The sequence below is a fragment of the Manihot esculenta genome, chromosome 10 (assembly GCF_001659605.2).
Source record: "Manihot esculenta cultivar AM560-2 chromosome 10, M.esculenta_v8, whole genome shotgun sequence".
NCBI classification, from domain to species: domain Eukaryota; kingdom Viridiplantae; phylum Streptophyta; class Magnoliopsida; order Malpighiales; family Euphorbiaceae; genus Manihot; species Manihot esculenta.
Window position 1 is genome coordinate 22,211,612 of NC_035170.2, and position 24,894 is coordinate 22,236,505.

The 24,894-nt window shown below is 31.6% G+C and overlaps 3 protein-coding genes across 3 annotated transcripts; 1 reads left to right on the forward strand and 2 right to left on the reverse strand.

Moving 5' to 3' along the window:
- Positions 1-10,456: 10,456 nt before the first annotated feature.
- LOC122724881 lies at positions 10,457-13,875 on the reverse strand. Its single transcript, XM_043960826.1, has 5 exons — positions 13,559-13,875; positions 11,699-11,934; positions 11,323-11,617; positions 11,092-11,199; positions 10,457-10,979 (listed from the first exon to the last, which is right to left on the reverse strand). The coding sequence occupies exons 2-5, from the start codon at positions 11,932-11,934 to the stop codon at positions 10,566-10,568; spliced, it is 1,053 nt and encodes a 350-aa protein (XP_043816761.1). The 5' UTR covers positions 13,559-13,875; the 3' UTR covers positions 10,457-10,565.
- Positions 13,876-15,662: 1,787 nt separating this feature from the next.
- On the forward strand, positions 15,663-16,620 carry LOC110624231 (UPF0481 protein At3g47200). Its single transcript, XM_043960692.1, has 2 exons — positions 15,663-16,235; positions 16,315-16,620. Exons 1-2 carry the CDS (start codon positions 15,663-15,665, stop codon positions 16,618-16,620), a joined length of 879 nt encoding a protein of 292 aa, XP_043816627.1.
- A 2,102-nt stretch (positions 16,621-18,722) lies between these two features.
- LOC122724936 lies at positions 18,723-19,326 on the reverse strand. The gene has a single exon (XM_043961252.1). It carries the CDS (start codon positions 19,116-19,118, stop codon positions 18,924-18,926), a length of 195 nt encoding a protein of 64 aa, XP_043817187.1. The 5' UTR covers positions 19,119-19,326; the 3' UTR covers positions 18,723-18,923.
- Between the last annotated feature and the right edge of the window lie 5,568 nt (positions 19,327-24,894).

The following is a 24,894-nucleotide window of genomic DNA, read 5'->3' on the forward strand; positions in this document are numbered from 1 at the left end:
ATCAGGATCCTCAACAGTTGTTAGCACCGAGACCATGGCGGGGTCGCTTACGGGCTCCACATGAGAGGAGACATCGAGAGTGTGGTACTGGTGATCATAACCGACTATGAGTTATGTAAACAGTATATTAATTAAATTCCAACATTTTTTTTTGGTACTTAGTTAGCCTATTCCAATATATTGATTGATTCTTATGATTTACTATCATTCTGGTTTTTACAGGTGGTAATTAGACATGATAGGTTCTTCTCGGGCACTTGAGTAAGCTGCTTCTGAGTTTATTGCACATGTCCGTCCAATTGGTGATTGTAATTTTTTTCTTCTGAATTTCTTTAAATTACGTTTTTTGCAGTTGAACTATAACTCTATTTGGATTGTGAGTTGCACTTGCATTAGTGTAGTGAGCTATTGAATTTACTTTAGTAGAATCCGTAATAAATTTATCGATGTACTATATATGAGTTTGTTACTCACAATATAATTTTGTTTGGGTTGATTCATATATATTTATAATCATATAGTTCAACTTAAATCCATTACACTCTTATTATTGTCTTGATAGATTTATGTGTAATGGTGGGGTCTATAATTTTTAGTTACTTAATTCAATATTTCTTTGTTCATGATCTCAAATTAAATTTTGAATTAATTAATTGTGGCTACCTAAGTATTAACATGAGTCAGCATGATTAGAACACTACACATTTTAACATGTGTTGACTCATTGATTTGTTGTTCCTCTCTAAATTAATAGTGATTATTCAACAGATGATATTGGTGTAAAGTTGGAAATGACTGCTGATAATAGAATGAGTTAGGAAAAGAATGATGTTGTCAGTCAAGGCTTGTAATTTTCCATTTCAATAACGTTGGAAATTTGTAACCTTATACTTAATTATTACTTCTGTTATGCTTTATGTTTTGATGTTTTTCAATGAATGGTTGGACTTCATCAATCCAAGAGGCGGTTTGATTTTATTATTTTTATTAAGTCATGCTATGATTTCCTTTTTCTATTTTAGCATTGAATGAATAATTATTGAGATTTCACAATTTGATAATAGAATAATTTTTTTTTTTTACATGCCAGGCGAAAAAACCACACTTTATACTACAATATAGGGGAGCATGTCACATGCTTAAATTTTACAAATCCATATATAATTCTTATGTTATAAAAATAAAGTACATTATTAAAAATAACTTAATAATTAATTGAATTCTTTGCAATACTTATCTACTTGATTCCCCACCTATACAAGTTTTCTTATTGTGTCCCACCCGACCACATATGGAATAATGGACCCTGAACGTTTCTTTTATTTTGTTTAACCTCCAGTCCATCTCATTACGTATTCTAGAAGACCTCGACCGTCCCTTCTTCCTTGTTCTAGAAATGTCAGGCACGAGAGGAAATCCATCTGCTGCAAGCCAATAGTGAGGATGTCCAAGAGGATGGAAAGTGTACGCGTAACATTGGATTATACGATCCAATTTATAATAGTCAGATATAAATTGTTCATAGTCAATTGAATGTGACATGCATATAGCAATAGCATGAGAACATGGTATTCTTATCTCCTGAAATTTGCCACATGTGCATGTTTGATCCATGAGTTTGACCACTTGCTTTTGCTTACCATTTGCAGTAATTATTTTGCAAACCATTGTCTGACTATTGAACCATCGGACTCTATGTCCATTTGCTTTAATTGCATTAGTGTAATACCCGGCTAGACTCCGGTATCGAAATTCTTACCGTCCGGTGGAATCTCGGATGTCGGAAGCCTCTAGTAGGGTAGAAACATGTTTTCATAAAATGTTTTAAGGTATTTCATGGTTTTAAGTATGAAAATTAAATGAGTTTTTGCATGAAAAGTCTTTGGAGGAAAACCCAGGTTCGGCCGCCGAAAGTCAAGTTCGGCCGCCGAACGTGCATGCGTTTTGGAGGCACGTTAGGCCCCCGAAAGCATGAGTGAGGGAAGTTCAGGTTCGGCCGCCGAAACCCAAGTTCGGCCGCCGAACATGGCATGCATGCGGAGGCACATTCGGCCCCCGAACGTGGCTTGGCCAGCCACCTATAAAAGGGTCCCTTGGGTCCGCACGGGCGAGCTTTTTCTTCCCCGTTGTCGGCCAAGGTGAGTCCCCGCCACCCCTCCCTCGATCTTGAGTGTTTTCCTTAGATCTTCCATGATTTTCACGGGTTTTAACTTCTGTTTTGAAGATCTGTGAGTAAAGAGCAAGTTTTGGGTACTTGGAGGTTCAAAGAGCTCAATCTCTCCATCTCCAAGCTAGGATCGCCTTTCCTCTCGTTTCTTCAAGAGGTAAGCTCGGATCCACCCTTGTTATGTGTTTTAACAAGCATTAAGTTATTTTATGGGTAGAGATGCATATTTAGGCTTGTTGTTGAGTTATGGGTTAATATTGATGTTTTGAGCAATGTGTGTTGATTGTGTGTGTTTGAAGTGTTGTAGTTGGGGTATATGATTGTTTGAGACCCCTAGGAACTTGTATGCATGTTTTAGTTGAGCTATATGCATGATTTGAGGTTTTGGGAGGCAAGAGGCTCATGTGAGCCGAGTTTCTGCCCTTTTGGGAGAAACCAGGTTCGGCAGCCGAAGGAACTTTCGGCCGCCGAACCCTCTTGTGGAGGCAGCATTCGGCTGCCGAAGCTTGCCCCCGAAAGAAGACTTTCGGATCTGTCTGGGACTTTCGGCCGCTGAAGGTGCCGCCGAAAGTGCCTGACTTTCGGCTCTGAAGGGACTTTCGGCCTCCGAACATGCCGCCGAAAGTGCCCTGTCCAGCCATTTCATGCATGTGCTTCTATTATTATTTCATGATGTCTTAGGGGGTTTTTGGGGAGTAGATTAGAGTTATGTTCATGATGTTTGGTCCCTCATTGGAGTCCACCTGTGTAGGTTCGGACCCTAGGAACCGAGGACCCCAGCAGTGAGCCAGCTTCTACAGAGTTTGTCAGAGCTAGCCAGAGGTGAGTGGAATAAACCTTAAGTTTTAAAATAAATGAAATATGAATTTTGAGCATGATCCATGCATCATGAATGCCATGAGATATAGTAGGTTGTTTGCATTAGTATTCACGAATATGTTGCATTGCATTTATGATGTTGATGTGGATTGGTTATTGGATGATCCTTTAGTCCTCATATGATATGATGATGTTACGGCATGATATGGTATGGAAGTCCAGGTTGTACCCATTCTACATCCCTGGCACGATGTAAGAGAAAGTCCAGGTTGTACCCATTCTACGTCCCTGGCACATTGGTATGTTATAATATGTTATGTTAAGAGAAAGACCGGTTGTACCCATTCTACGTCCCGGCACAGTTGGACTATGTAGAGGACTAATGGTGACAATACCATCCGAGATGTGATTTGTTGTGATATGTTGCATTTCATGAAAGCATGAAATTTTAATATATGATTTCACTATTCTGCTCACTGGGCTTTGTAGCTCACCCCTCTCCCCTAACCCCAGATGTGCAGGTACAGGGTAGACCAGGAGGTTAGCCAGAGTTTTGAAGTATGTTTATGTAAAAGTTAGATTGTGGGCATGACAATTGTACTATGATGTAATGTAAGAGATTACAGTATGTTATGTAATGAGGTATATTGAGGTTATAGATGTACTTGACCCTATGAGTATTGTAATCCCCTGTTGATGCATGATCTCAGATATTTGATGATACAGATGCTAGCCAACTCAACACATGTATATCGCCCTTTGGGGCATTGATGATATCCCACAGAGGGGTCAAGTTTATGATTATGTTTAGTGCATGCACAGGTTGAGTTGGTGTATGAGAAATGAATGAAAGAAAAGTTTAAATTTTTATGCATGTTGTTGATCATGTATGGGATTATACAGGTTTACAGGTTATATGTCAGGCTTGCTACGGGTCCCGGCGGCCTTAAGCCGATCTGGATCCTAGCGCCGGTAGCGGTCCGATTTTCGGGTCGTTACAATTAGCACGTAGTGTGTCACTATAATACTGACTGAAAACAAAGCTTTTTCCGTATAAGAATGTCCCATCGATTGAGATAACAGGTCGGCAATGTTTAAATCCCTCAATCGATTGCTTAAAAGCTCAAAACATACGGTCAAATACATGACACATCGGATTTAATCGTTCATTTATCCAATGTGGATTATCTTCAATCATGTATACTGTTTCTGGATTAAAATGATGAACATCAGTCATGAATCTACGCAAAGGACTGTATGATTCATCCCAACCTCCATTGACTCGCGGTTGTTGAAGCTGGTCAAAAATAACCTTTCTGGTTATCAACAATCTTACAACTGTAGATAGTGGTGAAATGATTGAATCCACAGGGAATTGAGAACTTACCTATCATCTTTATCAAGACTAAGAGAATTAACTGAAACAAAAATAAACTGAAAGAGATGCAAACTAAAACGAGATAAATTGAAAGCAAATAAACTGAAAGTAAAATAAGGGGGGTTTTGAGATTGATTGCACTAAACTAATATTGAAAGCAATAACGGAAAGCAAATACTAAAGTAAAGAGGTAAACAATAATGAGAAAGCTCTTGTTGAAGAATTGGATTCACTTCAGTTGTTGGGATTGATCATTAAAACTTAGGTTCTCTTGATTGATTCAATATATTAGTTATGGAGATGGAAGACGTTTCTCACCACCATGTCTCTCCTTAATCATAAACCAATTAGGGAACGTCCTTTAATTAATCACTAATCAACAAGTTGCCAAGGAACGTCCTTGGGCCTTAGGCATCAAAACAACTGTCAATTGCATTAAGAAATAGAGAGATCTAATCCTAGCTACCCAAACGTATGGTGATATTGCTAGATTATGCAACTTCCTTGGCTTTTACACCAAGTGTTCTTGTGTTTGAACAATTCAAGCAATTACAGACTCAAAATTATTCAAACTAACAATATATTACCTTGCAATCAAGAATCAATTGGCCACATTGATCAAAATAACAAAGCAATAATGGAATCAAGCATGAAATTGCATAAATATTGAACAAACAAAAGATAAATAATATATGTTCAGATCTCCCAATCCATAAAACAACTAAAGTTTCAACCAATCTTCAACTAGAATTAAAGGTTTCAGCCACTCATGGCTGAAACAAAACAGAAAATAAAATAAAATAACAAAGAAACAAGAAGAACCGAAGATGGAGAGCCTTGGAGAGGTGGTGCGGCTGGCCCTTCTTGGCCTAATTGAAGTGAAGTCCTTATAGGGGTGTGCGGCAGCCTTAAAGACCCTTATATAATATTCTTGTGTTGCCCTAGCTGCTACCCACGTTGCTGCCCATATCTTGCACATTAATGAGGTGGAGCCTCCTTTTAAATTTCAAATTTTGAATCTGCAAGGCATGTGTGGCATGTGTGACTTCTTTGGCTTCCTTAGCAAGCTGAATTTGAATTTCAAATCTGAATGTGCATCTTGAAGATTTGGCTTCTTGAATAAAGAAAGGAATTCTTGAAGATCTTGAAGATCTTGAATTTCAAACTGCTCTGTTGACTGCACTTTCCTTATTTGCCACTTTCCTTATTTGCCACTTTCCTTAATGAGCTGAATCTTGATTTTGAATTTTGAATTCTCTTAAGGATTTGAAATTTGAATTTCAAATTGCTTTCCTTATTTGGCTCATTTCAAGTTGCACTTGGCATGCTTGCTCTCCTTTATTCCATTTAAGGCAATTTTAGGGGCATTTTCACCAAATTATCTCTTTACACCCTTTTCTGCAAAACAAGGTCAAAACCACAAAATTAGGCAGAAAAAATATAAATTAACATTAATAACATCATGATAAAATGGTCTAAATTTTGCTCTTATCACCCATAAAGCCTTGCAATTGCCTTCTGCTTAGCTTTCCATGTTTTCTGATAAGACGGTTCGTACCCAAATTTATCCCTCACTTCAGCTTGTAGGGCAGCAATTTTTATACCGGGCTGTTGTTCAATTAATGCAAAGATGAATGAACAAATGAAATTTTCATCCAATTGGCTATGATTTTTCATCAACTGAGGATTTGTACATGTGTGTGGTCCACTGTATCTCGTAATTTTTCATATATCCTCTCCTTCTTTCTTGGATGCTCAAAGCCTCCACGCACACCCACTGTCTTTATCTTTAACACTTTATGGAATAAGTCTTCTCTCTTGTTTCATGGTAAAAAAATTAATGATGATGTCTTAGGTGATATTCTTTTGCAGCCGCAACTACTGCATCTCTCAAAGAAAATATCATCCCAACTGAAAACTCTTTAGAAGAATCCCAAAAGTAACGACCTTCTGGCTTATCATAAGGATCCACCCTAAGCAAATCGAAGTTTATTTCTGCGTATGAGGGAGGATGAACAACAGGCACAATAGGATTAGGAAATTGTGTGTTGTAATATCGAGACTCACTCCCACTATTCTCCTGACCATTATCATCATCATTGTCCTCAGTAGACATCCATGAATCATCGTCATCCTCATCATCATCCTCGTTCTCATCCTCTACTGTATCAGATAAATTAATTGACGGTCCTACAAGACTATCAGATAAACCATAATCATCAACTACATTTTGCTCTTCACATTGTTCATCATTTGATTCCACAGCAGTTCCAGATGTACCAATATCAGCATCCTCATTTGTAGTATCAACACAATGAAGTATCTTAACATATATTTCTATACCAGGTATACCACCAATTTGATACAAGTAATTAAATATACTAGATACATCATCTTCACCCCATATCTCCATACACTAATTGTCTGCTTTCTAAAACTAATTGTCTCTATATATTTATTATTCTCGGATAATCCAATTGCACGAGCAATTTTTCCAACCAATTGATTAAAACTTATACGTTTACCTATTGGAACAATCTTTGAAAAACCTCCATCATAATCGTATCCATTAGAACTATTTGTAATATTACCATCCCAACGAATATTCGCATATATAGGAACTGCCATTTTTCTGATAAAAAATTAAAAAAAAAAAGAAATTCAATATTTCTATAATTTATAAAAAAAAATTTATTTTTTAAAATTGCAATAAATTAAAATTAGACACAATAAATATGATATATTTATTTAAAAAAATTATAATTTTTTATGTACTTACCTTTAAATATGAATCACTGTATCACATTTTCACCAATGACCAATGAAATAAAATCTTCCAATTTCTGAAAAAAAAAAGTTATTAGGAATTTATTTTTCCCTACAACATTTACTATAAAAATAAAAAATAATTTAAAATTAGAATGAAAAAAATCTAAAATTTACCGGTGTTTTTTTTTTTTTTTGCAGTCGAGTCAAAACAAGTAGATACGATAAATTTATGAAATTTGTACAGAAAATAAACTGAGTTGTATCAAAAATTAAGTGTAAAATATTCAATATTATAGAAGTATAGATCAAATAGGAGATAATATAAAGCAAAAAATAAGCTTGATAAAGAGGGAGGTTGATTGTAATTGAATAAGGAGATAACAATTTTATAGCCGGGGCGGGTAAGGAGGGAGCAAGGAGATAGCAAATTTTTAGCCGGGACAGGTAAAGAGGAGGTAGCAAAAAGGTAGCAAAATTTATAGTGGAGCTTGGTATATATAGGAGGTGTAGTTCAATAGTAAAACTGCCGAACTAGCCATCATGGTAAATGTGGATGGTGAAATAAATGTGGATGGTGGAGCGGGGAGCGGGGAGTGTTGGAGTAAATGTGGACATGTTCGGCACTCAAAGTGCCGAACATGTCCACATGCAGTGTTGTGACATGCATTGCATGCATGTCATAGTGGTGTAGAGATTCTCTGTACCCCACATGTTTGGCACTCAAAGTGCCGAATATGTCCGCACTTCCATGCAGCATGTTCAGCACTATAAGTGCCGAACACGCCACATCAGCTACGGGAGCAGATTTAATCTGCTATAAATCTGCTCCCGTGGCAAAGAACAGGTTGTTCGACACTATAGGTGTCAAACAAGCTACATTATTGGAGGTTCGACACCCATGGTGTCGAACTTTCTATTGTTCGACACTATGGATGTCGAACTAGCGTGTTCGGCAATATGACTGCCGAACACGCTGCGTTGACACACAAGATCCGAAAATATTTTCGGATCCCATATAAATTGATAATTATTTTTTAAATTATGCATGATTTAAAAAATTATTCTTTTTTGATATATTTGATAAAAAAACATCTAAATACTCTGAAGAGACCCATCTTGCCTAAGATTTCTCATGTCAGCCAAAGGGTCGTCATAAGCATTTCTACCAAATCTTGCAGTCAAATACCTCACATATGAATTCCAGTCTGGAAATACCTCCATGGCACCATAGAGCATGACAAAACTTTGACGCCATTGAAGTGCCCTCCCATCCACATGGATTGCTGCCACTTTGACTCTATTATCAGAAGAAATTTTACCCACCTCAAAGAAGTATTCGCATCTCAGCAACCACCCTTCTATGCCATCTCCTTCAAACTATTGGGAATTCCAATTTAGTGAAACTACCCAAGGACATTAACACTCCTGTTGGTTCCAGTAGAGGTCTGATCATTTCTTTGACTGGCTTGAACCTCCGGTCTCTACCCTCTTGCCGGTAGGAGTGAGCATTCGGTCGGTTCGGTTTAAAATCGAACCAAACCGAATGAACCGAAAACCAAAATTTTAGTATTTATGAAAATCAAACCAAATTGATTTTGGTCAGAAATCGAATCGAACTGAACCGGTCTGATTCGGTTCGGTTTGATCAGTTTCGATTTTTAATAATTTTTTTATTTTTTACATTTATTTTTAGTATTTTAAAATTTAATTAAAATATTTTAATCTTAATATAATTTAATTTCTCTATGTTATTGAAAAAAACATATTATTATTACTAATCGGTTCGGTTCGGTTCGATTTTTTTTATTTTTTTCTGATCAAAACCGAACCGAACTGAAATAATCGAAATTTCTGAAATTAAAAACCGAATCGAACCGAAATATATAAAAAACCGAACTAAAATTTCAATTCAGTTCAATTCGATCGGTTTTTTCGGTTTGAACCGAATACTGCTCACCCCTGCCTGCCGGTAAGGACTTATTGGAGTTCAGCCATTAACTCCTGTAACCTGACTTCCAGTCTGGCCTCCTGTCTACGCTCCAACTCTAAAACCAAATTAATCATCTCTTTCCTCCATACCTGCGATCTTGTTTCTTCAGCTATGACCAAGTACCGCTAGTTGTGATACCAATCGATGCTCTCAAGAAAGAAAACACAAAAAAATACAGAAAATCAAAAAAATTACATAAAAGCGTCTCTATAAGATATTTGATTCAAGAATTTTTTTTTTCGATACAGAACCCTTTTACAACTCATCCTATATAGCTCATAACAGACCTCTCCCCTCCCTACGTTGCAACCAGCAGCAAAGCACCTCCCTAGCGCACGACCACGACCTACAGAAGCACCACCATCTCCAACTTCACCTGCGAACGCTGCCTGCTGTATGTTTTTCTTTTATTATTATTATTATTATTATTATTATTATTATTATTATTATTAAAGTATGTATTTATTTGATAATTATTTGTGCTTGAATGTGGAGATTGCTACAAATCAATCAAAGGGCTTAATTCAAAGTTATTTGTCAATTTAGAAATTTAGAATTTAACCGTTGACTTGACGGACCAGTCTTTTTATCAAAGGGCTTGGAGAATTTTTCTTTTTTTAAAAAAAATATATTAGCTAATAAAGAAAATTTTATTTTATTTAAAAGTTTTTAATTAATAAATTATAATAATATATTTATATTATATTAATTTAATAATATTATTTTTAATATATTAGTGCAGTGACACTATCAGTGACGGATTTTTCCGTCGCTGAAAGTCAAAAATCCGTCGCTGAAACTTTCAGCGACGGATTTGCGACGGACTCAAGTCCGTCGCTTAAAGTCATGTCGCTAATTTTTTCCGACGGATTTCCGACGCATCTAGACTCCGTCGAAAATATTTCCGACGGCTTTTCCGACGGAAAATTCAGTCGGAAAAATTTAGCGACGAAAAAAGTTTGTCGCTAAATCCGTCGGAAATTCCAATTTATCCAATAAACATTCCGTCACTAATCCGTCGGAAATAATTAGCGACGGAAATTTTCCGTCGGAAATCCGTCGGAAATATTAACATATTTTAAAAAATTTTTTCACAAATCCATCGCAAATCCCTGTTTTTATTTACAAAAAATAATTATAAGTAATTATAATTATTTACAAAAATTCGATCACAAAAAATAATTCCTTGTTTTTATTTACATATTCCCTGTATAATCAAATAATTTATAATTAAGAATCATATTGAATATAAATTAAATATCATTCATAATAATTATAAGTAATGTTTATAATACTCAATAATATTCAGAATATTTAAAATAAATCCATAATATTTAACAATGTTCATAAAATTTAAAATAAATTCATAATACTTAACAATCGTCATAAAATTTAAAATAAATCAATTATACTTAACAATGTTCATAAAACTAAAAACTAATCTATGAATTTGTTGAACCATCTGATAGAGAAGTACAATCTGCAGTTGGATTATGCGGTGAAGATTTTTTTTTGTTCTTCAATGATTTCATCTGATCTTTTATTTGCTTTTCTATCTGCACTCGCATTTGCTCTTGCATTTGCTCCATGTCTTGTTTCATTTTGACCCGGTTTTGCTCTAATATTTGTTCAACCTCCTCTAAAGAAAACATAGTTTGAGAAGGTCCTCCAGGATGAGCTGATGTGCATGAGAAAGAGGTAGTTGGAGTTCCAGATTTTGCAATATCAGAAGATCCAAAACCATAAACCCTCCCTTTACTACTTCCAGAAATTTCCATCCACTTATTCAAATCAAAAGCAGACTGACTATCACAATTGTCATTCACATTTTCAGCAATGGCAGTCAAATAAGCTCCCTAAGTAAAAAAAGAAAACATAATCAACATTTCATGCACCATACACAACTAATGATAACATAACAAATAGAAAAATAATGTGATAACGATAAATAAGCAAAAACTAACTTACATCAACTCGTTGTGATTTTCCATCAATGAAAACACCTTGACTCCCCTTTTTTGTGTGAGTGGCACGAAATAGTTCAAGTTGAGTTGGTTGCCTACCTAACTTCTTTGCCTACAAAAAAGAAATAATCACACAACACAAGATGCACCACAACACAATATGCACGAATAATATCTACTCATTTATATAAAAACAGAATTGTATAAATAAAAGTAAGGAATAAAAAAGTTATACCAATTTATTCTCATGAACCTCCAGTTTTATTGAACCACAAGAGTGTTTCGTAATAGTCCCATCTTTTTCTACGTTTCTATTTGCTTTACCAGCTTCTGATTTCTTTCTCCACTCTGGTGTACTCCAATATGCAACAAGTGCATTCCATATCTCTGACCAAGTTGTATTTACCCGAAAAAGTCCGAAGAGCTCGTCTTTTGTCTTTAAAGGTATTTCTGACCAAGTTTTCCATGGAGCAGTGTAGCGCATCTTAATGTCATTACTGATTGATCTAGTAACTGTGGAATCTAAAAAGCTACAATATTTTTATACATAATTAGTAGTTGTAAGTAATAATACATATTAAATCAATAGCAAAAAGTTGTATATGACTTACACATTTCCTTTCAATCTGATCAATTGCCGATCAGACGGGTTTGATGGGATAGGATGTCCCAAGTTCGGACCTCTAGTTCGAACTGATGATGATGATGATGTGTTTGCTTGTCCCCCTAATGCTGCTGGAGTGTGCTCCAGTGTTTCCTCTTGCATCTGAACTGGCTCATCTGTTTCATTCGTAGAGAGCTGCTGGCTATGTCCTCTACCTCTAGATGATACTGCTCTTCGAGGCATCTGAAAAAATAATTGTCCATTAGTTTCAATTAACAATAAATTTTTAAATAAATCGAATCAAATTAAACCGATAAAAATTAATTTGGTTCGTTCAAAAACCGATTGGTTGTACATTCCATAACCTGTGTCCAAATGAGAAGAAAACTTTCTAAATACGTTGAGAAAAATTGAGATTCTTAGATCATTTCAAACAATTGCAAACAAATTAGAAAGTGTGTGACAATATTTGGGGGTGAGCTTGTGGTGGCAATAACAATTGCAAACAAATTCTAAGGCTTCTTTTTGCTGCTGAGTTTCCTAAAGTGGCTTTGGTTAGAGAACACCAAGAAAGTGTGTGACAAAAAGAAGACAGAAAGGAAAGTGGAGGGATACAAAATTAGAAAGAAAGAAGAAAGAGACCGGAAAAGAAGACAAACGAAAATATTTATAATGGAAAACTCCTTGAAAATGTTAAAAGTAATTTTTTATTATATAAAATTAAAACTAAATAATTTAAAATTAAAATAATAGAAATTAAAAACTTTTCAAAATTAAATTGTGATAAATAAAAATTGGCCGATTCAACACTTTTAAGTAAAAAATTTACTGCTAAAAATATTCTTACTCTTTGTATATATGATATCCATTGTAGTAGTAAAATAAAGAGAGAAATAAAAAGTTAAAATTTTTATTTAGATGGGTAAGATGAAATGGCTACTGTTAATGGGTCTGTTCCACACGAATCTTATTTTAAATCAAATCACACTTCATTTACTATGAATAAATTAATATTAAAAAAATTTTAAAAAAAATATAGAGTAAAAGTTTAGAATAGCTATTAATATTATGATAATCAGACCCTTTTTCTTGGCAACCTAACGAGTGAAATCACTCTTGTTGACATCTTTTCTTGAATTATATTTTCACCTTAAACTGCTTATGAGTTGCTAGAGTAACTGGGGTTTGTACATGAGAATCAGGACAACCCAATCATCTTCTATTTTTCTTCATAAACAAAACAGAGCATCAAAATTGGAATTTAAGATACTGTGATTGATTTTTTTTTTTTTTTTCATTCAAATGCTTTTCATCAACAACTAATGCTGTGTATGATAAATGATGACATCCAGACATTAACAAATCAATCAATCCCAAGAAATTAAACTTATTACAACCTTAACAAATACCCAACACTCTGCAATAAAATATTATTACATATCAGAAAAAACAGGCATCTCAACATTGACATACAAAGAACCCAGATTTTTTTCAAAAAGATAAAAGAAAAAATTTCATCAACTTTCTTTATTGGATCTTGCACAAACCCATATGATCTCACAGCATAATTTCATCAACTTTCTTTATTGGATCTTGCACAAACCCATATGATCTCACAACATCAATAATCTGAAACTGGTAATACCTAATTTTAAATTTAATTTCTATCCTCATATGCAATAAGAAAATAATAATTATATGTACATATATAGATCCCTCTCATTTCTGCATACTGCTCTTCTAATATTCAAGATTAAAGGAGAAGAAAAAAAAGCCCCAAATATTCTTGAATTGAAAAAAAAAAAGAAATTATAATTAAGATCAAGAAACAGCAAATCCATCTCTATTGGCATTCATTAAGCAAAACCTGGAAGGCCTGGGACGGCGACGAGAGTGGCCAGCGACGGCGACGGCGAGGCGAGAGGACAGCGACGGCGAGGACAGCGACGGCGAGAGTGGCAAGAAGGCGACGGCGAGGTGAGGCGATAGCCACTAGCGACGGCGACGGCGACGAGAGTGGACAGCGACGGCGAGGCGAGAGGACGGCGACGGCGAGGCGAGAGGACGGCGACGGCGAGGCGAGAGGCCAGCGACGGCGAGGACAGCGAAGGCGGCGGCGGCGAGAGTGGCAAGAAGCACGAATGGGCGCTGAGGGGCAGAGAGGAGAGGAAAGGGTGGCTGAAAATTAAAAGAAAGATGAAAAGAAGATTAGGTTTTTTGCTTTTATATTGTTTGCTTTTTCTGACGGATTAGCGACGGAATAAATTCCGTCGCTAATATTTTAAAAATCCGTCGCTAATCCGTCGCTAATCCGTCAGAAAATTAGACATAAGGTATTCGTCGCTGATCCGTCGCTAATTTTTTTTTTTCCGACGGAAGTTACTTCCGTCGCTAAATCCGTCACTGATACCTTGTTTTTTTGTAGTGATATTTTATTATTTTTAATATAGAAAAATATTATAAAAATTGATAATAAAAATAAATAAATTAATATAAATGTTTAAAATGATACTAATAATATTTATATTTTACTATACTACTCAACATACATAGCAATTAATCGCTATATAATATTAAAATTATATAATACCAGTAATTTTTTATTTAAATATTAATAATAAAATATATTAAATGCTGATATATTAAAATTATCAAAATATTTATTATTATAAAAGATTATAATATAAATAATATTATTAAATTAATATAATATAAATATATTATTATAATATATTAACATTTAAAAAAGTAAAAAAAAAATAACTGTATTGGCCTAGGGCAACTCACACAATCCAGACCAAAATTTTTAAATAAAAATAAAAAATTAAATATAAAAAATAAAAATTATTATAAATATTAAAATACGTATTTATTTGATAATTATTTGTGCTTGAATGTGGAGGTTGCTACAAATCAATCATCAGCTTCTGGCACATCAGAAAAGAAATCCCTCCAAATATCACTGCGTAGCAATTTCAGAAAATCCAAATCAGGAATTGGTCCAGGAATTACAATGTCTGACATCCACGGCCTCTCTGCTAATCCGTTTTTGTTTTCAACACCTTCAGTTTTTTCTCCTTTGGACCATTTTGGTTTAATTTCTCTTACGAAAGAAGCCAAATCCAAACCTGGAGGCTTCAATGTGGAACCACAAATTCTTGTTTTAGATCTTGGTTTCTTAGTTATCCTTGATGGAAAGAGTGCATTGTTGCGAGAAAACTTTGGCTGCCTGCGTTTTTCAACCATGATTTTAAGCAAAGCTGTATTATTTTGTAAATCAAAGTTATTTAAATTATAAATCAGAATCCTAATCTAAGAAGACAACTGATTTCCTACTCCTATATGGAAACTCTATTTTGTTTACTGCAACTAAATCCTAAACCTTATGCCTTTACTTTTATTACTACTAATTCACTTTATTTATTATATACTTCACCATGAAATTAAATTTTAAAAAAATTCTTTTCAATTGTATTTATTGGTAAAGCAAGATTTATCTTGTAAAATTAAAAAATAAAAATTACTAAGTTTCTCTCTATATATATATATATTTGAAATGGTAAAGGTAAAATTAAAAAAAGAAATTAAGAGAAAACTGGTTGATAAGTGTATCTGAATAAATCTGAGAGATCTCCGATTCTACACCCTCAATTTTTGATCCCCATTTTAAAAAAAAAACAGTTATACTGTAAATTTATTTATTTATAACTATTCATATAGACCATAAAAAGTTTTATTTTTCTTTCTTTTGGAATTATGCCATTACTTTATGGATTGGCTAAACTTCTGAGATATGTTTGTTATCTCCATGATTCTCAATTTCTGGTATCCTTAGTCCAAAGAATATGTGTTATTAATTCCATGCTCTTTAAAGAAGGGAAACAATCAGTAATGGTGACTGTTGCAAGAAAGGAACATCATTCTCACCAGTTATATAGCTTTTCTTTCATTAGATCAACAGTCTTGTGATAATGGAAGAAGAGAAAAACCAATTAGTTAATGAAGTTGAAAGCAGAATTAAGAAGATTATGGATAATCCAGACAAAATGGATAAGCAGTGGATGAAACGTTCAATCTACAATATACCAGCTTCTGTCTCAGACCTTAACAAGCAAGCCTATCGGCCTCAGGTAGTCTCCTTTGGCCCTTTCTGTGTTTATGATTGTTATATCAGGCCAACGCAGGCACACAAGCACAGAGCTGCTGTTCATTTTCTAAGAAGAAGTGGGAAGCCTATTTCGCTTCTTGTTGAATCATTAGCTGAAGCTGTTGATGATTTAAAAGAGTCGTATGGATATGGTGTTAATGATTGGAGTCAGTACAATTTGCTGGAAATGATGATTGTTGATGGGTGTTTCATGTTGGAAATACTACACTTTAATTCTGATGGTCTCAATGATTATGGTCCTGATGATCCAATCTTTAGCAAACATGGCAAGCTATTCATCATGCCGTATATCAGGCGTGACATGTTGGTGCCTGAAAATCAGTTGCCAATGCTTGTCCTGGAGAGGCTACTTCCTGTTGAAAGAGGAGCAGAAACGGTAACATTATTGAACCTCAATTCACAGATTTGCTTGATTATGTTCATGCATTACAAAATATTTCTGTAAATTTATGCAGAGTGCAGAGTATATCAACAAGCTCATTCTCAACTTTTTCTTTCCTAACACTGCCATCCCAGTTCGGGAAAAGTGCGTACATGTGCTAGATTTGTACAGGAGAAGCCTGCTTCAGCCTCAGGCTTCGGAGAAAACCCATTACAGCATATCAGAAGACGTCCATAAAGACCATGACAATGTCTATATTAGGTCTGCTACAGAGCTCAATCTAGCTGGAATCCAATTCCAGAAAAGCGAAACCAGATGCTTAGATGACATCTCATTCCAAGGATTCATCCTCAGCCTCAGACTGAGTAAATATTTCTGAACTTGATGGCCTTTGAGAGCCTGCATGTTCTTGCCGGTGATGAAGTAACATCTTAAATCATCTTCATGCGCAGTATCATTACAGACAACCAGGAATTTTTCATGTATTGACAATTAGAATTTGTATTTTAAATTTTGTTAATATTATATTCTCTTTGTTTGAAATTTAAAAAAAATATATAAATAAATTAATAGAATTTTCTTTATCGATTTTCAATATTTAAACATTTTATATTCAGATATGACAAATAAAAAAAAACCTAATATTTAGGTAAAACTGAAATAGACCATCATAACATACAATCTCAACGATAATAAAAGAAAAAAAGACTTTTAATCATACCTTGAGTAGAATTTTTTGTCTTCTAATTTCTTTTTGTTCTTAATTAGTTATTTTTTATTCTATGGGTTTTAGAACTTCAAAAGCTGTTCCTATTGGTTAATTTTGTCAAATTTCTTCAATAAATTAAAGATATGCTTCATTTTATCCTTGTTTTAGATTGAATAAAAATTTTTGAAAAAATTCAATTCAGTTAATTTTTTATTAATTTTTTAATTTAAAAAAAAAGAATTTAATTATTTTTAATATAAAAAATTTTATTTTAAAAAAATTAAACTCATAAATAATTTTTTAAAAATTCATTTAAATCTTTTCTTGAAAAATAAATTATTTCATACTGAACATTGTATATGAGCTGTTAGTGTGAAGGCTTTATTCTAAACATGGGTGGACATTCAAGCATTAATAATTAAGAAGATAGATTTTAATCCTATTTTAGTAGCATTTTTATTTTCTAATATATTTTTATTTCCTAATCAGTTATAGTTATTTCCTATTGAGTTTATTAATTAAAAGCTTTATTTCTATTTAGATTTAATTTGTTTTTCTTATTTTTACTTAGAATTAGATCTATAACTTTATAAATTAACTTTGTTTTTTAACAATTTAGGGACTTTTATCCTAAAGTTTTAAATTGAATCTTGTTTATTTTCAGACTTATCAACCATTTGAAAAATGATTTGGAGTTATTTTTGGAGGCCTTCTTCCTTGAATCCACATAGAAAAGCAGACTGTTGAAAACAATCTAAAAGAGTTGAATTTTAAAAGTCACGAATAACTATAATACTCATAAAAAAAAAAAAAACTTTCAATAGCGAATTAAAATTAAATTTTAAAGATAATAATAAAATATTACAAGTAAAGAAAATAATAATAAAATCTAAAAAAATTCAATGTTCACAACAACAATTTTAAAATTTAAGAAGACTTAAATATAATTTTTTTAACAAAGATATTAAATAATATGAAAATGTATACAAAAGTTTTGCAAAATTAGAGGGGCTAAAAATATATTTCTAACAAAATTGGTAAAAAATGCAAGGGTATACATGAACACCGCCTCCAATAATAAATGTAGTTTTGGATGAAATTTATTATTTTAAGTATTTTAATGATAGTTTACATTTAAAATTAAATAGAAATATAAAATTAAGAATTATTAGTCCCACTACATAATTTAGAATAAATTTGGCATTTTAGCCATAATAATTATTCTATGATAAAAAATAATTACTACATTTGTTTTATTGTGTATTTTTCTTTTAATTGCTATTAGCATAATATATTAACAAGCATCCATATTACAATTGAGCGCAGAGGAGGCATAGCTACAACCCAATTACAAGGCAACTTTCCTTCTCAAGTATAGCTACGAGATGGGCTGCATCACAGTAGCACAAGACCGCCGCTCACACTCATAGTTTGGTATTTTTTTCAAATTCTTCTTTCAGAATTTAGAATTTTGTAAAAAATTAAATTAAATTAAATTATTCCTTAAGATTCTTTTATTTTTAACTTAAAAATTTTTATTTAAAAAATTAAATTTTTGCATAATTTTATAGAAATAATGACAAAAGAAGGAAATCAAACTAAGATTAAAGATATAAACAAAGTTTTTTAGAGAGCAGAAACCCAAATTAAATGAATGATATGCCTTCATCCAAGCCAAAGATAAACAAATAATAACAAAAATAATAAATCAAATCCATCGCCTCAAATCCACAAATATTCTTTTAACTGAAAATATATATATAAATATTTGAAAAAAAAAAAAAAAGAGTTGTTAAGCCAAACCCGAAACGGTTCACGCATACCTTTCAAGGCTTTCCAAGAAAGGAAAGTAAAAACACAGGATCGGTAGGCACTGAGAGAACAAGGAAGGAAGAAAATTCTGAATAATCCAGATTTTTATATACAGATGTATTAAAGAAGATAGAAATTTAAAGAAGAACAAGGAAATCACATTAAGAAATGCTTCGCTTGCCAGGACGATCAGCTACTTTAAGCGTCTTGTCAATAAGCTTTCGTGCTTTTCTGCTCCGGATCTCGACCTTCACACTCGAGCTCTTGTCCATTTTCACATATGGTTTCTTCGATTTCTTCAGTGCTCTCACCTTCGATTTTATTGACTCCACCAGATTCTCCAGCTGATTTGCCATCGATGAATCTCTGTTGATCAAAATAGAAACGAGAGATTTGGATTTTCTCTACCAATCTCGCATTTGTCTCTTCTTTCTTTTGTGTTGCTCTGGTTTTTTGGTTGTTCCTCCTGTGCTTCTGCAGGCGCCGTTCCTTGAGTTTTTATTCACTTGAAGGTCATATTTGGATTTGGATTTTCTGATAATTACCATTTGCCATTCGTTGTCTTCCTTTGACCTTTTTGGGCTATGCTCTAGTGTATTGTAGGTCTACCTGTTTCCTGCATATTCACCACTTGATGCTGTTACAACTTCCCGTCGTGCCTTATCGACTTTTTAGACATTTACTACTTTTGTTTTTTTTAATAAAGTATGTCAAAGGTGCAACTTTCTACTTTAAAAATATTTATTTAAATTAAATTTATTATAATATAAATTATACATTTATATTAAAAAAAAATTCGCACACTAAAAAAACTAAAATCTATTAAATATTATCAAAGTTAATAATAAATCATATAACATAAATTAAATAAAATTTTTTATTATTAAAAAGATAAAAATATTTCTTTTTTTTTAACAGGATAAAATATTTCATTTTAAAATTTAAAAATATTTTATATCTAGAATTTCAATTTAAAATCTCTATTAAGTGAAAGAGTTGGTGGCATCCATAGGAATTTAACATTTTGTATCATTTATTATTTTTCTTTTCCTAAATATTACATTATAACATAGATATCTAATTATATTTAGGGGAGAGCATAAATCGGTCTGAACTGAAAAACTGAACCGAACCGATCAATTTCGGTTTAATGGTTCGGTTAATCGAAAGGTTCAGTTCAGTTCGGTTCGGTTAATATTTTTTAATTTATTTGGTTTTCAGTTCGGTTCGATTTAAACGTGTTAAATAATCGAAAAACAAAAAAACCGAAAAACCGATTTTATACATAAAAATACTGATTTTATATATATTTTTAAATTTTATATGGATTTTTATGGATTTTTTAAATATTATTATTATGTATTCAAACAATAAATATTGATAAATTTATGTGAAATATTTATTAAATTATTTTATTGAAATTAAAAAGCAGAAAATTAAAAAAAATTACAGATTTTAATTTGAATCGAACCGAACCGATTTTTATCGATTCGATTTGATTCGATTATATTTTTATAATGAGTTTTTTCGGTTTTTAATATTTTTATAATTCGATTTTCAATTTTTTCGATTCAGTTCGGTTTCAAACCGAACCGACCGATTGCACAACCGTAATTATATTAGAATGAAATTAAAAACAAAGGCATGCAAATTGTGCTCCATGGATCATGGAACACACCAATCGCATGATTTAGTAGTTCACTTTTTTTTAATAATCATGCAAATTCTAAATTATCACATATGGAATAAAACAAAGTATCTTTTATTTGTTATTAATTAAAATTTTACTTCAAAAAACTATAAAAAAATTTTAACGGAAAATCTTATAAATTTAATAATAAAAAATATAAAAAAATATTTTATTATTTTATTTATTTTTCACTTTAAAATTTATAATTAAAAAAATAATATTTATATATTTCACTGTTATTTAAAAAGAAATAATATTTAAATCTTAGTTGAGATAAAAATTATTATTATGAAATATTAATTTAATAAAAATTAAATGACATTTTAAAATAGGTGAAATCACATAATATTTTTTATATTTTTATTTTTTAATTAATAATTATATTTTAATTATATTTTTTATATAATTTTAATATAAATTAAATTATATATTTTAAAATAAAAATAAATAAAATCATAAAGATATTTTTTTTATATTTTTTTCTTTTAAAAATAACTGCAATATCTCAACGTGTCATGGGACTGCCTATCATTAGACTTGCGGAGAATTCCATTCTTTTAAAGAGAAAATAAAAAAATACTTTATAATTTCATCAAATTTTTTATTTCGAAATATATATATTTATTTTGAGATTTGTGATTTAATTTTATATCAAAATAATATTTTATAATTTAAATTTCATATTAATATGAATTTAAAAACCGTTCTTATTTATAAATAATATAATAGCACGAGATACTGTCACATACCTAAATTAAATCACAGAACAAATAAAAAATTGATATAAGTATAAAGTATTTTTTTACACTTTTCCGTAGGCCTGTGCAATCGGTCGGTTCGGTTCCGAATCGAACCGAACCGAAAAAACCAAAAACCGAAGTGTTAAAATTTTAAAAACCGAAAAAACCGATTATGATGATATAACCGAACCGAACCAAACCGATAAAAATCGGTTCGGTTCGATTCAAACCGAAATCTGCCATAGTTCTTGGTATCTGTGTTGGGGCTGCCATAGTTCTTGTTCTGCTCCTTATTTCTCTCTGGTTCACTTCTAAACGCAACAAAAATAACAATATTGCCGCACAATCTAAATTCAAGTCATCTATCAATAATCCCACAATCCCCAGCGTCTCCAAGGAAATCCAGGAGATACGCTTAGACCCTTCGCACCTGGCACCTGTTCCTAAACCGCTTAGCCCGGACCCAGTGCCGGAATCGGAACCAGTCCTGCTTCTACGGTATGAAGAGGCTACTAGTCCGGTCGGTGAGCGAAACAGAATTCACATTGAGATTGGGAAGGATCACAGAATATTGTATCCGGAGCGTGCTGGTGGGTCAGGCCACGGAAGCGAAGAGACCTGGTCCGGTGCTCGTTCTGGTGATCAGGCCGGTGCATCTATCGCGGTACCAGAAGTTTCACATTTGGGACGGGGCCATTGGTACACTCTCAGAGGGGGGAGGCGAACGCCTGGGCCGAAAGGGTTGGGTATCAGAGGGGGAGAGGGAGGGGAGGGCTTGGGGTTGGGATTAGCCACGAAATCGGTTATTTCGGTTTGATCGGTTATTTAACACGTTTAAACCGAACCGAACCGAAAATCAAATAATTTTAAATATACTAACCGAACCAAACCGATCATCCCGATTAACCAAACTGAAAAACCGAAATTAATCGGTTCGGTTCGGTTTTTCGGTTTAAACCGAAATATGCACAGGCCTACTTTTCCCATCCTTTTATTGTTTAAACTTTTAAAACCTAAAAATCTCAAATCTTTGCTTGAGAGGAAAAAATAAATAATTAATATAAAAAATTAAAAAAATTAAAACTCTATGCTATAAAATTCTTAATTTGAATATGTAGTTTTCTTGAGAATTCAATAAAATTATTGAAATGAAATTGGATAAAACTATCAAAATTCAAACTCATATGAGAATTTGACTTATATTATATTAAATATTTATACTTAAAATTATATTTATCATATACATTTTAATTAAATCTATATTTTGATAGAAATATTTATTTAACAATTATTAAATTTATTATGGTATAAGTCAAATTATTTTACATATATGTAATAAAATTTATTATTTTATCCTTGGATTTGTTTAAACACACGTGTTAGGTGCTTAATTATTTAACCACAGAGGCCATCTTGAATATGACCCTTCGTGGCTATTCTTTATTTTAAAATCAATCAAGATGGTTCAATAACTATTATTTTATTAAGAAAAATTTATAATTTAATCATTATTATTAATAATAAATTAATTTCTATATTTTTAAAAATTTATTAAAATAAATTTTTATTTTTTTATGAACGAAATAATTTTTTCATGTTAAAAATATAACAAAAAATTATTTTTATTTTTTTTTTATCAACGAAATAATTTTTTCATTTATTTATCTTGTTAAAAATATAATAAAAAAATTAAATTACCCTCCACCTGCAATTCATTTTCTTCTTCTTCGATTTTTTTTTTATTTTTTTCTTCTTCCTTCTCTTTCTCCTTCTCCTTCTTTGATTCTTTCTCTTTCTTCTTCAATTTTTCTTTTTTATTTTTTTCTTTCAAGACGAGAAAAAACTATTTTATTGACGAAAAAAATTAATAAAAACGTTTTAATAAATCTAAAAAAAGACAAGTAGATTTTAATAGATCTAAAAAAATAAAAAAATAAATTTATAAAAATATAGAAATTAATTTATTAATAATGATAATATTTAAAAAATAAATAAGAGATTCTATTTGAAGACAAAATTGAGTTTTAAAAATTTTCTCTTTCATGAAAAGAGAATAAAATGACTATTTTTTTGATGGAGATAAAAGATAAAAATATTTTAATAAATTTTTGAAAATATAAAAATTAATTTATTATTAATGACAATACTCAAAAACTAAATAGTAAATCTCTTTTATTAATTGTTACACTAATTTTCAATTTAATTGATATTTTTGAGATTATCAACAAGAGAGGGATGAGGATACAACTAAAATTCATCCTAATTTAGAAGTGAATTCTTCCTTTATTTCCGCGATTGAAGTATACCTTAGGAAACCCAATTGCCAATTTTATATTTCTAGTGGCATCAAGCAGAGTTAAATTGCTCAAATATCGATTGAGTTTCATCTCATTTGAATAAAATACAATTTCAAATTATCATATTTAGCAATTTAATTATATTTTTTATATATATTAATATTAAATGATTTAAAGATTAGTAAAAATATATATATAAAATATTATTTTGAAAATTTTAAAGTAACAGATAATTTAAAACAAAAAATTGTGTCTCGGAAAGGGACGATTGTCGTAGGAAAAAGATAGTAAAATAAATTTAATCAATTCAAAAAATTTTGAGGCTTCTATAAAATTTAAGGCAATTGGATCCCTAAAAGGCCAAATGGGGAGGAAATGACCCATCCTAGGGCGAGCAATATTTGATTTAAATCGAAAAAATTAATCGAATCGAATCGATTTAAAATTTTAATTCAGTTTTTCATACATTTCAGTTCGATTCGATTTTTAATTTTAGAAATTTTAGTTATTTCGGTTCGATTCGATTTTGATAAAAAAAGATCGAAAAAACTGAACCGAACCGATTAGTGATAATAATATGTTTTTTCAATAATATAGAGAAATTAAATCATATTAAGATTAAAATATTTTAATTAAATTTTAAAATATTAAAAATAAAGTGTAAAAAATAAAAAAAAATTATTAAAAATTAAAACCGATCAAACCGAATCGAATCGAATCAGACCGGTTCGATTCGGTTTCTGACCAAAATCAGTTCGATTCGATTTTTATAAACACTAAAATTTTGATTTTCAATTTATTCAGTTTGATTCAATTTTGAACCAAACCGACCGAATGGTCACCCCAACCTACCCCACTCTCTTTCTTTTTGAATAATATAAAAAATATATGTATCAAAGGCCAAGGGTCAAGTAAAATATATATATATATATATATATATATATATATATATATATAAAATGGGACAAAATTTTTTAAAAAAAAAAAGACTTTTTAAGAAGCTTCACAATTAATAATATATTTGAAAGGATTAATTGAGATATAATTAATAGAAGCAAGCAGCCGACCGCCATTGGCCACATAAAGCGATAAAAAATGGCCATCACAAAGGCACCGCAAGACTTGGGGAATCTCCAAGTCAACATGTCGCCATCCATCTTAATCTTATTCAAATTATATATATATATAATATTGTAATAAATAATTCAATATTTTTTTTTAATGAAATCGAAATTTAATTCTCGTAAATATTTGTAAAAATATTTTATTTCTTTTAAATAATTTAATACAAATAAAATTTAATCGACAAAAAATTCTTAGAAATAAATAAAAATTATATAAAATGCAAGTCAATTGCTTTAGTCTTTTATATGCAAATTTATAAAGTTGGTATGGAATCGGATGC

Bases quoted from the DNA above. Each gene is read 5' to 3' on its own strand.
- LOC110624231 (XM_043960692.1), top strand. From the start codon at position 15,663: ATGGAAGAAGAGAAAAACCAATTAGTTAATGAAGTTGAAAGCAGAATT. The intron at 16,236-16,314 runs GTAACATTATTG...AAATTTATGCAG, and splicing joins TTGAAAGAGGAGCAGAAACG to AGTGCAGAGTATATCAACAA.
- LOC122724881 (XM_043960826.1), bottom strand. From the start codon at position 11,934: ATGCCTCGAAGAGCAGTATCATCTAGAGGTAGAGGACATAGCCAGCAG. The intron at 11,200-11,322 runs GTATAACTTTTT...TCTTTTTTGTAG, and splicing joins AGGTTCATGAGAATAAATTG to GCAAAGAAGTTAGGTAGGCA. The intron at 10,980-11,091 runs GTAAGTTAGTTT...TTTTTTACTTAG, and splicing joins GAAAATCACAACGAGTTGAT to GGAGCTTATTTGACTGCCAT.
- LOC122724936 (XM_043961252.1), bottom strand. From the start codon at position 19,118: ATGGCAAATCAGCTGGAGAATCTGGTGGAGTCAATAAAATCGAAGGTG.